This window comes from Tursiops truncatus, chromosome 15 (assembly GCF_011762595.2).
Source record: "Tursiops truncatus isolate mTurTru1 chromosome 15, mTurTru1.mat.Y, whole genome shotgun sequence".
Lineage (NCBI taxonomy): Eukaryota > Metazoa > Chordata > Mammalia > Artiodactyla > Delphinidae > Tursiops > Tursiops truncatus.
Window position 1 is genome coordinate 15,289,579 of NC_047048.1, and position 13,710 is coordinate 15,303,288.

Here is a 13,710-nt window from a genome sequence, read left to right on the forward strand (position 1 = left end):
ACCAGGAAGATTACCCTCTGCATGGGGAGCTGAACAAGATAATTTTTGTGGAAACCTAAGTCTGAATTATTTCAAAATAAAATTTAAAGATGAAAGGAAAGAGACTAAGTATTGAGGGCCCAAAGGCAAAAAAGGGAGTCTGAGTTCTGAAAAGACTGGAGAGGAATGGCTGCAGATGGGACCTCACACTGAGCTGAGCCTCTCACAGACTAGTAGAGGGAGTGAGACCTGGTTACAAAACCCCTGGTGGAAGACTGACAGGAGACTGGAAGTGGAAAGCAACATGCCTAGATAAAGATGTTAATGTGTTGAGTCTCACAGGAGCTGGACCCAGCAATGACTTAACCTCAGCCTTATATCCAAGTTACTGAAATCCAGCATGTGATGGGGAAAAGGTGAAAAGCCTGAGAACTAAACCAGTGGAAACAAACAGACCCGCAGCACACTTCTCCCCACCACAACCTACCCTCCTCACTTCTCCCTAGTCAGCCTGTCCCAATTCAAAAAGCCAGGCGCCTAAGTGCTTCCAGACTGCAGGCCATTTTCCATAATTCAGTAATAATGTATTCTTTAGATCTCTAAGGACTAGCCTAAGATCCTCATCAGAGAAATATGACTGGCTATTACTGGCCTAGTGCTTACAAGGGAATGCAGCCAAGAGCAGAGGGCCCAAAGTCCAACCCCCTTGAGGTCTCACTCCTATTTTCTCGCCAATGGATAAGCTGGCACCAGAACCAACAACATTCCCTCTGTTGCTAGTTCTGTCATCATCCATTCTTTTCTCCTGGAAAAGGACTCCAAACTGGATCTACCCACTAGACACTTGAGACTCTATTTTCTTTTACTTAAGAGCAAAACCAATCACTGAAGCCCTTTAAAGGACAAAAACTAAATACTAACAGTCCCAGTCAGTAACTGGGTCTCACCCAGAGCTTCAACCTCCTTCACCGCTAGCAGTAGGGATGAAGGAACCACAACCAAACCCTAACACCAGAACCCTACCAGGTGAAGCACACACAATAAACTTCTCAGACATGGATAGTGCCATTCAAACCAAGCATCACTGTTAAGAAAGCAGAGGCAGCTGAACACACCAGGGAGAGAAACGATGCCATATCCTCAGCTCTAATTCTGAGGGTTTCTCAAGCGTACGAAGTTCAGTAAGCCAAAGGAAAGCACTGCCTGGAGCAGCTCAGCCATTCTCCACCTACTCTTGGTAGAGCACCTCCACACAGTAGGGAGGATAAAGCAGCTATTCCTTTTGACAAAGCCACAGCTTCCATCTCAAGTCACCAGAGATTGGAAGACGAAACAACTCCTAAGAAGAGAACACTTACAGCATACTTGACAATTTTAAACCAAGAGAAAAAGCACTTCCCACCAGGGGTCCCAGGCACTCTACGAGCTGTGCTTCTGACAGCAAAGAAGCCTGTTGCTGTTGGCTATAATTTTCAGTTCTGTATAACTAAAATTCAACTGCTTGGCAGGGATGGGCAAGTTTTCTAAACTCAGTCTGAGCTGGAAAAAAAGGCAGGGGGGAAATTTTTGGGGTCAGGAAAGGCATGTTAAGGTTGACAGGCACTGGAGTCTGAGGTTTCAACTCATCGGCCCCAACCTTTGCCTTTCTCAAAATTATCAATGACCTCAGCCCTCTGGGTATAGGCAGGATGTAAACATGACCCAGCTAGACCACTGTCTCCCTAAAGACACCTACCAAAGCCCCACCTTCAGGAAAACTAATGGGGGGGGTCACCCTGAAATATAAAGAACTGCCTCTACCTTACTTTCCCAGCTAACCTTCCCCCCTTTACCATCTCCTCTCCTTCCCAAGTCTCTTTCCCTAAAATTTAGCATCCTCTTAAGGCCTAGGCAAACAACGTTTGGGATAGGAGTCTGTCCCCTTCAGAACAATGATTTCAGAACGAAATGCCAAGAAATGAAAATGAAGTGATCAGACAGGGACTCCATCCTGGGGTCGACCATTTCCTGAGAAACGAGAGCCACATCACCCATGCACTGGGCATGAAGTGAGCAAGGCCACGGAACACCTGCCATTAAGTAGGTGCTCAGTTACTCTCCTTCCTTCAAAACACCCAACTGGCTAATAACTATGTGCTCCAATCACGATCAAGCTTGAATACCACCCCCAAAGCAACCTAATTTGTTTGAGCCCCACTCAGAAAAGTGCCAGAAGAGCCAAGAGGCCTTAAAAAAGAACAGAACTACTATAAAAAACTCACTAAAACCAGCATGTGAATAAACATGGTAAAAGAAAAACTTCCAAATGGTTGGACAATTCTGGGCCAACACACCACATGTTTCTCATTTACCACTTTCATTCATCTAGTTTTTACCATAACAGAAAAGTTTAATCTCTACTTTCAAGGATACACTTGACCTTTTCTCCCTGAAACAAGTATCAAACACTTTATTCCAGTTCCTGCTAAGCGGGAACAAACAAATTATTCCAGTTCCCACAAGGCAGGTTGATCTGAAAGAGGAACACTCCCCACATTCTTGACCTGGACATCAACGCTCCAGGACAGTGAAGAGGGGGAAGAGGAAGAAAATTTAACTAAAATGATGGTTTTTAATGGGAACCAGAGATATGGTTACAATTACATAGTCCGACACAAAAAACCCGTGGGTGATCAGGAGTTGGAAGGTTACAAAATAATGAGGGTAACACTGGGTACAGGAGAAAGCCGCTCCAGAACTTCAGGAGCCAGGCTAATACGGCCTCTCCCTGCGGTCCTGTCTGTGCTCACCCCTGCAAGAAAGAGTATCCATTAGGTCTGAGTTACCAACCTCTCTACCCACCCCACCCCAGAAATCCTATCTGCCCCTGCTACCCAAGCCCAAGAACTAGCTCATATCTCCCTATAGGTAGAGAGAGTACAGGGGAGTCTACAGATTAGCTCCCCCAGATAATCTTCCTTCCCTCCTTCCCTACCCACTATGGTTACAGTCTCAGCTTTCCAACCTAGCCCTCAAAATGAAACCACTGTCCCAAAACCTTGCAATCCCATGACCTCTGTTCAACTGCTCTACTTTCATTTCAATTTAGAGTCTTACTTACCTGGAGTCCATCTTGCCAGGGCCAAAGCCACCTCTGTCCCCACCACCCCGGCCCCCTCGGAAGCCCCCACGGTCCCCGCCTCGGCCTCGGTAGCCGCCCCGATCATAGCCTCCTCTGCCACCACGACGATCGTCTCCATAGTTACCCCCTAGGAAAAAAGAAATATGATGTATCCCCATATCACATCCCCCAAATTCCTCCTACCTTCCCTCTAGCCTCCTTTTGATCCCAACTCCTTATCACCAGCTCTGCCTCTTCCTTACCCATATGAGAGCCTCCTGGTCCCCCTCCTGGGCCATCTGGTTTAGGGGCCTTACACTGGTTGCATTCATTCCTCCAAGAGAAGTTCATGTTCTCACACGTACTGAGGAAAATAAGACAATTAGTCAGGGCCGGGGGGCGGTAAGACAAGACCTAGAATTACGAACACTCCAGTTACCTTACGGATACGTGAGGAAAATGAGGCCTCGGAAAAGCAAAAAGGCTTGTTTCTCAGGAGCGAGCCAGACAAAAACTGCAGGTTATTGAACCCAGTCCAATACCTTTCCCACTAGAGCTACCTCACCTAGGTGACTCCTGGCCAAGCCTGTCAAAGTGTACCTTTGACATCTATTAGTCGGAAAACACAAGCTCTACCATAGTACCAAAGGGCACACGTGTAAGAGGGCTGAGAAAAGAATTAAAGTTGTTTCACTCACGGATTAGGACACTTCCAGTCCCCTGCTCGCTGCTGTCCTCCACCGCCACCGCCACCGCTGGGGAATCCTCCTCGGCCCCCACCACCACTGCCACCACCTCCATAGCCTCCACGGCCCATGGGTCCTAGTGTAGACAAAAGAATACGTCTGCTCCGCTTCCAAGTCTGGTTAACCTAACCTTCTCTCCTATGCAAACCCTTACCACCCTCTCTCCCTTCTCTCCCCATCACCTCTTACGCCAGCAGAAGTAGATCCTCACCTCCTCGCCCTCGGCCTCCACGACCATTGCCACCACCCCGATTGAAGTCTGCTCGCCGAGTAGCAAATGAGACCTTGATAGGATTCCCAGAGAATTCTTTACCTAAAGAAATAAAGGAGGTATAAAGAGACTTTTTATTAAAACCTGTGGGTCTAAAAACACACTTGGTACAATCAAGAGAAGACTCTGCCTTCTTGTAAATGTTTACAATCTCATGAAACATAAGAAAAAATAAGACCACGCCAAAATAGGAGTGTTGGAAGACTCATAGAAATCCTCAAAACACAGGCCGTTTCCCAAAGCTAGTTACCCTGTCCCCCACCCCTGCCAGCCTCCGCATACATACCATCAAACCAATCAATAGCTGCTTTAGCAGAAGGTGGGTCATCAAATGACACTGTTGCCTCTCCCTTCAGTTTGCCTGTTTCCCTGTCTGTGTACAGATTAATCATGGGCTGTCCTGTTTTCTTATTTGTCTGAAAAAATCAACGTGAGATAACATCAGTCTTAAAGAAGACAGCACTATCACAACCATACCCTTCTATTTCACGTAACTTGAATTAAAGCCATCAACTATAACTGTTTCTCACTTCAATATTAAAAAATGAAAGTAAAGATTATAGACTACAAATTCAAAAGTTTTAGACACTCCCTTTTTTATCAATTGTGCCTTTGTGTTAAAATGTGATTCCCTTTAAAAAATGGCAAAGGCTAATGTTCTTTCTTCAACAAATTAAGCAAGCAACCATTAAGACTTTTTTTTTCCCACTAAGGTATGAAATCCAAAAGCCTGCAGCACTGATAGAAAGCACCCACTCTGCTCCACAAGTACCTTAATGATACCAATCTGCTTGAAGTAATCAGCTACAGACTCAATTGTAACATTCTCGCCCAGGCCTTGCACGAAGATGGTGTTGTTGTCTGAATTATCCTGTTCTGCTTGTCAAACGCAGAAAGAAACATGAATTTGGAGAGGAAACAAGCAAAGGTAAAACAAGTCAGTGACTCTTAATAACCTAACTTTAATACTTGCTATTTCGCTTTCAAAGAAGAAAAATTCTAAAGCAAGCAATATACTTTGGTTTAGGTCAGACAAAAGAAATCCCCATCCCTTCTATTTTATTATCTGAGTACCAATATGCCAGCCACTTCACAAATTTAAATTTAGTTTTACAACTACCCTTTGAAACATGTTGATACTCACTAAAGAAACCAGGGCTCAGGAGTTAACTGCCCAACCACACAATAAGTACACCCGTTGTCAACGTTAAGACCCCCAAGTTAAGAAACCTATTTTACACTAAAATCCAGTATATAAACATAATTAAAACAAAAAATACACTAAGTGCTTCCCTTTCTGTGTCTTTTTCGTTCAATAATTTGGTTACGATCCCCATTTTTAAAAGCCACTGCTTTAACTGAACCAGCAGTTCAGGATTATGGTCCACACACAGATGCATCAGCATCTCCTGAAACTTGTTAGAAATGCAAATTCTCGGGCTCCTCCCAGACCTACTAAGTTGCTGGGAGAGGAAATCACCACATCAGGTATTTCTGATACATGGCTCATTTATAAATCACTGTTAAGTATAGCTACACCTAAACTCCCTTCCCCACATTTTCCTTCTTCTCTACCCCTGTTCTTCACATCCCTTTAAGTTTCAAAGAACATCCAGGAAAAGTCCTGATACCACTTGAGCCATTCCTTCATGCCACCTCTGGACTTACCAGAGTCATGACGTGATCCTTGGTCCCGAGGGCCTTAAGTGACATGAAAAAAAAACAAAAAACAAAAAAACAAGGAAAGAGGAGCCGTTAGTCAACAGGTTGAGAAAGACAAGGAGAAAAATTCACACCAAATCCAAACTTTTGCAAAATATCAGGTAAGTGCTCACAGCCTCACTCCAAACCCTGTCCTGGGTTGCCTGCCCAGAGAAAAATCCTAGGCAGGTCTGGGGAAGACAGAGGCCCCTTTTCTTAAGACCTGTATGTAACCTGAGTCCCCACAGGGACAACGCCACACTTCAGAAAATGCTGCCTCCCCCAGCTCAGGCTGGGAAATGTCCTCAGCACAGACTGGGAGGGCCAGGAGGGAGACCCCTTGAAGTTAACCAACTCATAGCTTGGCCCTGTTCTCTCACCCCAGAGAGAAATGGGCTCACCACCAGCAATGTGATATGCATCCATACAGTTTCTCCAAACTTTAACACCAAAGACACTTATCCCTTGTAGAACAATTTTTAATTTCATCTTTAGAAACCATTCTTAAAACCATGTTTGTTTCCCCCAAAACCACATGAAAATAAAAATCATACATAACAGCTATTGTATTTTTTAAGCATGTCCCAGGGAACAGACCAGAAATCTTATTTCCATAATGCAGCCTCTCTTTTTTTTCCAGAGACCATCTTTGACCAAAGTTTATCTGAATTCATCATAAATAAATATTGTACCCACACTCAATGACACCTAAATCATGAACCCAAGCCTTTGGCTTTAAATGTTGAGACAAATCAAGAAACCTTTTGTTAGTTAACCAAACCAGAAAAGTTCCGGCTTACTGGGAGACTTCTCAAATTTGCCATTTTTCCATGAATTCAGTTTTGTGCTGTTTAAGACCTGGTTATTTCCCATGAGCCACACATACTCCCAACCTTTCTTGGAAGTAGTCCACACCTTCCTTCCCAGAGCTAGTTTCTATTTGCCCATCTGAATTGAGTTTAAATGCGTGTATGTAGAATCGCATCGACACCATTCAGTATTTAATATATAAATATATACCAACTTCACCATCCTCAGGGCAGGGCAAAAGTTCACATCCCTCGTCCAGAATTAAAACATTTGGAGATTGTCACACACACACACACACACACACACACACACACACACACACACACTAACCTCGGACACACTGATCAAAAGGGTCCTAAAGCCAAGTCGGCCCCACGTGTCCCAGCACACTCTCCAGCTTCTCATTACGGTGCTCACTAAGTGCCGGGTGTGGCAACACTCCTCTCAGAGGCCTACTTAAACACCTCTTATTTAACCTGGGTCAAACCGAATTGGTACCAGATGCCTGCTGAGTCTTACCCCTGCCTGCCTCCAGGTTAGCACACATCTGGCAGCAGGTGGCATTCTACCCCACCCCTTTCTGGAGGTGGTTCTGGACACTCCAAAACCTTTGACACTTAGAACACGTTAAGACATCTGCAAATGAACAATCAGACAAAGCATTGCTGGGAGTTGGGAATTTTGGAAACTCTGTTCACTTACCACCAAATTTATTGAAGCCACCACGGTCACTTCCGCTGGAGAAGACAAGTTAGAAGAAAGGACATGAAGCTTCCAACGGCTACAAAAGGGCGGTTTTTGATTTTGTTCAACATTCCCCAAACATGGGTAGGTGTTTTGGGAAAATGATAATACAAATGGCTACTAAAATACATTCCCCTTCCTGACCACCCCTTGTCTGACCTTTGAGCATGTCACACACACGTGTGCAATTTCTCAGACACAATTTTTAAGGATTTTGCTTTAAAAGGTTATATATCTATTTCCTCTGGAAAAAAAAAAAGACCCATTTTCCTTGGTCGTTCTTCCGACGTAGCAGATGTTTTTTCCTCTTGTCGCGAGTGGATGACAACCCAGTAGTTGGTTTAAAAACCCTACCCCCGATTTACCCAGAAGACATTTCACACCAGGCTGGGGTAGCCCTGAACACATTTTTGTGGTTTTTTGCTTTGAAAGCAGCAAGCAGACCCAACCCTGTTCCATAAAAAGTCAAAACCAAAGGCAATTTCCCCTTAAAGCGAGACAAACTTAGCTAAGCCCTACCCTAACTACTGAGCTGTTTTTGATCTCTCCCCACCCCCGGGGTCACCCCTTCTAACACTGTGAGAAGAGCGGAGTATTTTGCAATGTCACCTTTCATACCTGTGGCACATAAAATGCAGAGCAAGTTAACAGTCACATTAACAGTTGTTTTTCTTTTTAAAGTTTTGCATTAAACACACGCACACAACAGAGTTTTCCTTATTTTGTATGGTTTTTGAGATTGCCCCCACCCACCTCTGAATACTTACCATACACAAACTCTTTAAAAAACCTACTTTTTCCCAAAAAGGAATAACACACTGACATTCCTCCCCTCTCAAGGGAGACAGAGTAGGGTCCTTCAAATCATATTTACCAACAGATTTGACAAGTGCTTTAACATCAAATCTAAGGTTTTACTTCAACTTCAGCAGGAAGGGGAGGAAAGAAGGTCCAGTTGGACAAGTAACCAGAGGAAGGGGGACAGTGGAGCAAATAGGTGGGATACCACTGTCAAGCATACTGTATTTTGTCCAAAAGGTCTGCACACTTCAGATAGCCCCATGAACCAAGTCACACACAAAATCATTACTGTCAGTCAAATGAGTGCTCGTGGATTCAAATGACTACAGAATACAGAAAGAGAGAGTAGCCAATTCCTGGAAGCTCAAGTCAGGTTAACCATTTACAACTTCCTCAGAGGACACATGGGAATACAAGTAACAAGTAACAAGTTTCCCTATTACCAGGAGTGGGATCATCGGTTTCCCTTGCAGAGAAAGAAGCCTTTACTTCCATTTTTCTTGCCTAGGATATCAATGACTCCAATCCATATACACCCATGTTTCTTTTTCTTGAGAAATAAAAATGTCAGTACTCAAATCTCTATACAGAGGTGTGGGTAGAAGTTCAGGTTCCCAAGTTCTCACAAAAATAAAATGGGGATGAAGAAGAAACAGTCAATGCTCCTAAATCAAAGCCCCCACAAATCCCTAGAATAAGACTAACCATGCACTAAGGGACTAGGCTTCAAGGGAGATTCATGCAACCCTTCACACTGCTCAGTGATGTTACTCCCTGGCTCACAAGACACCTACCCCATGCCGCCTCTGCCTCCACGGCCGCCTCCACGACCTCTGGGTTCATAGCCACCACTGCTGCGGCTGTAACCACCACCACCGCCCCGGCCACGGCCCCCACGGTCCTGCTGGCCTCCCCCGTAGCCGCCACCACTCTGGTCCTGATTGCCATAACCGCCGCCACCACTACTACTCATGGAGGGCTGATCTTGGCCATAGTTACCTGTCAGGAAAGAAAGGATGCCTTTAAGAAACACAAAACAGACTGTGAGGTGGCATAAAGCAGTTCAACTGCACAGGTGATAAATGACAATAAAAATTAAAATGAAGCTAGGAAACAAAAGCGCAACATTTTTAAGAACCTTTTAGGGAACGGGTCGAGCGGGATACAATTCCTTACAAAAAGCAGGTATGAGACAAAGCTGAAGACATCTCACCTCCACCACCCCCTCCACCTCCACTGCTGCTGTTGTACTGGTTCTGCTGCCCATAGCCCTGAGGGGGATTATAGCTTTGCTGCTGTCCATAGCTTTGCTGCTGTCCACCATAGCCAGACTGCTGGCCATAGCCCCCACTCTGGGGCTGCCCATAGCTGCTGCCCTGAGAACTGCTACCGTAACTAGGGAAAAGGAAAAAACAGAATCATAATGCCAGCATGTCCAAAACCTTCTTTCACTTTCAGTACACCCCATTCTCTGTACCCAACAGAGGCCACCCCCGTTAGTCCTCATGCTCACTCATGCACCCCTAATCTTTCAGTCCCTTCCCCTCTCCCCAGAACTCCTTACCTTCCCGAGGCGCTGCTAGGAGTTGGCTGCTGGCCATAGCCAGGGTATGAGGACTGCTGCCCGTAAGACGACTGAGAACTTTGGCTACTGCCATAGCCACCAGTTGAGCCATATCCCTGGGGAGTTGACTGTGTGCCATAGCCTGCTAGAAGAAAAAGGAAGTCACAAAAACTATGATGAAAGAGAAAAGGCAGGGAATGGGTTGAAGAAAACATTATATACCACCTAATGCTTCCCATACTTGAAAACTCAACCTCTTAGAAGATGCTTGGAAATCTTGCAACTCACAGTCAGAGATTACCCTTCTTTTACCTTAAAGCTTAATATTCCAACTTCTACCAACTTCAGAGTTCCAATCTCATCCCACCCACACCAAAGCCAGCCTCCAGGACCACCACTAATCACAGCCCAAGAGATCCCTATTAATTAACAGCATTTTAACCTGCCCATTACGTGTGCAGTACCAATAAGACAACCCCATATTATTTACACTTCAGGACCTCAGGGCAAATTCCACCTCCTGGTGTATCATGTGATATACAGCAGTCGGACTTCAAACATCTTCAAGGAAGCCATTTTCTCCCTTCAAGTATCTAAAAGTTTTCTCCCTTTAGGCAATACTCCCCCACACACACACCCCACCCTCCCATTTCACTTTCACTCTTAGGGGAAATGGGGAAAAGTGCAACATAAATAGAAAAGTAAAAAGTCAAAGAAAATAATAGGAAACAATTACAAACCAATTAAGTATTTTTGTTTGAAAGGACTCAAAGGCTTAAGTGCTTTAAGGGTCATAGACTGGTTAAAGCAAACACTTCAGCACTGCTTAGGTTTTAAAAAAAGCAACATTCAGAAACAGCAGGAAGAGGTGGGGTGACCCACTAAAAGAGACTCACTGTTCTGGGTCTGTCCGTAAGAACTACCATAGCTGCTCTGGCCATAGCCTGAAGCATCCGGTGACTGGCCGTAGCCACTGTAACTCTGCTGTCCATAGGGCTGATTGCTCTGCTGGGAATAGCCCTGCCCAGGCTGGGTCGGGTAGGCCCCATAACTGGAGAAAAAGACAAACCGTGCTCTCAGACAAAAACACCTTAGCCACCCTCGCCCTTTACAAACTCTGGAAGCCCAGAAATGACACTCACCTTTGGGTTGCTTGTTGAGTATAGTCTGAAAAACAAAAACACAATTATATTACCTTCAACCATCCCTAAGAGTAGACTAGGGCGAAAAGTCTTAACTCAAGCTAGCTTTGGGGCCCCCAGAGAGGAAAGTCAACGAGGCATAAATTCCCACATGAAACCCTAGTTGAGAGGAGCAATCTGGCAGACCGTAGTCAAGTTTTCTTACAATAAAGAAAAGCAAAGAAACAGCGAATTTCTACAGAGACCAAGAAGCCTTAAGTACTGGAAAAAGCAAGAGCCTTGGTGAACAGCTCCAATTTTCTGCAACTTCAATCGATGTCAGGAACTGCACAAATTTACACACGTTTCCTTCTCACACCCGCTCGAAGACAAAGATATCACCGAAAGTCAAGCTAAAGTCACACAGCTGCTTCAGCAGAACAGGTTTTAATTCAAGCCAGAGGCAGAACTGTTCGGAACGTAGCCTCCACTTTCTCAATCCGAAAAACAAGAATGTCTCCAAAGAGGCCGCTCTTCACCCTTTGCCCCACCTTGGAGACTGGAAACGGAAGCTTTTAATGCAAAGCTAGCTAACCAAGAGAAGAGCGCTCTTTGATCCCAAACAACAGAGATCACCATCAAGAGCGGTCGCCTCGGGAGGCAAGTCGACTGGTACTCAAGTCCCCAGCCCTGTGGCTCCCCACGAGTGCGTTTTCTTATCTCCTCCTTGCCTGCCTCGGGACTGTGGGGAGACTCGGCGAACCGAAGAAAGAGAAAGCGCTTTTAAAACGCCACATGTTAGACGCACTGGCCAGATCCACTCGTCTCGCCGGTACAGGAAACGAGGCGCTTCCTCCCGCAGAAAAGAGCAAAAGGACGGGGAGAAGGTGGGGCCTCGGGCGGCCGTTCCTTTCAGTAACCACCTCCGAGAGAGGAAATTTAGGCGGGAAAAGCCTCGGGCCGGGTCCCCAAGTCCGTTGGACCACCCCCAGCCGTTAAGCGGGCCCAAGCCTCCGCCCCCGCCCGCGTGGCAAGCGAGGCGGGAACGAGGCGGTCCCGCCCCTTCCCGAGGGACCCCGGGGGCGAGGCCCAAACCGGACGCGCGCCGCGGAGCCTCCAGCGAAGGGTCTCGCGACAAAAAGCAGGGCCGACACGAGGCGGGAGGGGGGGTTCGCGCCGCCAGAAAGGGGGGAGGGGCCAGCAGAGCGCGTGCGCGCTCCGAATGCCCGGATGCAGCACTGCGACAAAGCGGGCCCGAGCGCGAGGCTCGGAATGAGAAGGAGAAAAGGCTACAGGGACCGGGCATTTCCATCCATGCCTCACGTTTCCAATCACCAAGAAGTGTCCCTCCCAACCCTCACCTCAAGGAAAGGGGCTGCGAAGGGAAGACCTTCGCCAGGCGCCAGAGGAGCGAAACAAGATGGCGACATCGGCCTCCCCCTTCCACCCCTCTCCGCTGCTTCCCGCCAGTGCTGCGAGAAGACCCTACACGCGATCGCCGCTCAGGTCCCACCGAAAAACAAAAGCCCGACTGGAAGGTAACAAGGCCCGGGGCCGGCGCGCCACCGCCGCCTCGCGCCCTTACGTACCGTTTGAGGCCATGTCCGCGCACGCGCGCACAGGCCGACAATCAGCAAGATTCCAATACCACAGCACCGACGCCTCGAGGACTGAGCAGCCCCGCCTCCTGCGTCGAGGTTTATGTACGCCTCCCCGCCTACGCATGCCGGGGGAACGCACCAACTGCGGAAAGGAAAGGGGGAATCGTGGCCGACTCCTGCAACTCTTCAGGGAGTATAGAGGACCCTAGCAGGCAGAAAGGAAGCGTATTAACTAAGAACCTTGCAAATAATACATATAATCCTCTGTTTTTCTGACAAAGAAGTTACATTTGCTTTTCAGGACTAAGCCCACGTTTCACCCTCACCCCTATGATGGCATAATGGTACAGCCCTATTACCCTCTGGGGGCGGGGCGAGGGGCCCAGGGCGGTTGCGGGCGGAACTGTAGTCAAAGCCGGGAGCCGAGGGGCGGGAACCGAAATTCCTCAGGCTGGCCCCTTTCACTGGGCCTCACTTTCGCTCAGGATGGAGAGCTCCTGCGCTCCATTCCCCTTACACTGCATCAAATGCATCCTCCCTCCGGCGCCAGCCTCCCTCTCTGGCTCTAGTGTTCCTCCACCGACAACACACACCGACCCTCTCCCTGCGTCTAGGTATTCACTCATCGTCTTTCAGGCTTGCGTCTGCTGAAGTCCTTACCAGGGTTTGTAGATTGTGGCGCTTGCCATGAAAGAAAGCATGGACCCTTGGGTCCCAATCTGGTCAAGCACTGATCGCCCACCCACACCCTCACGGCTTGGCCCGCGAGTAGCTTGGCTCGAGTAGCTCTTGGACTGGAAAGCCCAAACCCTCCGGATCTCAAAGAGCACTGAGATTAGATCAGGGATTTCCCAGCCTTTTTACTGATAAAGGGCTACTCTTTATTCTCCTGAAACCCTACCGAGGAACCAATGTGGAGATCCAATAATAACTGATATTTGTATAGAGCTGAAGTGATTTCAAAATGCACAATTAATTGCTTTCCCATTACAGTCTTATGAAGAAGGTAAAGCTATCTCCATTTTACAGGTAAGAAAAATGAGACTCAGGCTGAGTGCAATCCATGATTATAGAACACCTAAGGGTCAGGGGTCCTGATTTGAATCCAGGTCTGTGTGGCTGCAAAACACTCCTTATGTTGGTTATGCGAACACTTTGAAGTGTTCTGAAGCCTTTTCACTCCCTATAAGAGCAAGGACAAAAAGTGAAATTCAAATTAACTTGCAACTTGCACTCTAATCAGCCTTGCCTAGAGAAGGAAATTTGAAAGTA

The 13,710-nt window shown here is 46.8% G+C and overlaps 1 protein-coding gene across 4 annotated transcripts; it reads right to left on the reverse strand.

Moving 5' to 3' along the window:
* Positions 1 to 2,570: 2,570 nt before the first annotated feature.
* Positions 2,571 to 12,454, reverse strand: FUS (FUS RNA binding protein). Of its 4 annotated transcripts, none has more exons than XM_033841406.2 (15): positions 12,427 to 12,454; positions 10,859 to 10,883; positions 10,613 to 10,767; positions 9,717 to 9,858; positions 9,366 to 9,547; positions 8,947 to 9,151; positions 7,310 to 7,344; positions 5,765 to 5,797; positions 4,869 to 4,972; positions 4,383 to 4,512; positions 4,037 to 4,138; positions 3,778 to 3,901; positions 3,343 to 3,443; positions 3,080 to 3,227; positions 2,571 to 2,770 (listed from the first exon to the last, which is right to left on the reverse strand). In XM_033841406.2, exons 1-15 carry the CDS (start codon positions 12,437 to 12,439, stop codon positions 2,731 to 2,733), a joined length of 1,539 nt encoding a protein of 512 aa, XP_033697297.1. In that variant the 5' UTR covers positions 12,440 to 12,454; the 3' UTR covers positions 2,571 to 2,730. The 4 variants fall into 4 exon arrangements, with proteins under 4 accessions (XP_033697297.1, XP_033697296.1, XP_073648190.1 ...); XM_033841405.2 differs by having other exon boundaries at positions 9,717 to 9,861; XM_073792089.1 differs by lacking the exons at positions 7,310 to 7,344; positions 8,947 to 9,151.
* Positions 12,455 to 13,710: the final 1,256 nt, after the last annotated feature.

Bases quoted from the DNA above. Each gene is read 5' to 3' on its own strand.
- FUS (XM_033841405.2), bottom strand. The intron at 9,548-9,716 runs GTAAGGAGTTCT...CCTTTTCCCTAG, and splicing joins CCTAGCAGCGCCTCGGGAAG to TTACGGTAGCAGTTCTCAGG. The intron at 2,771-3,079 runs GTAAGTAAGACT...TCTTTCTTGCAG, and splicing joins CCTGGCAAGATGGACTCCAG to GGGTGAGCACAGACAGGACC.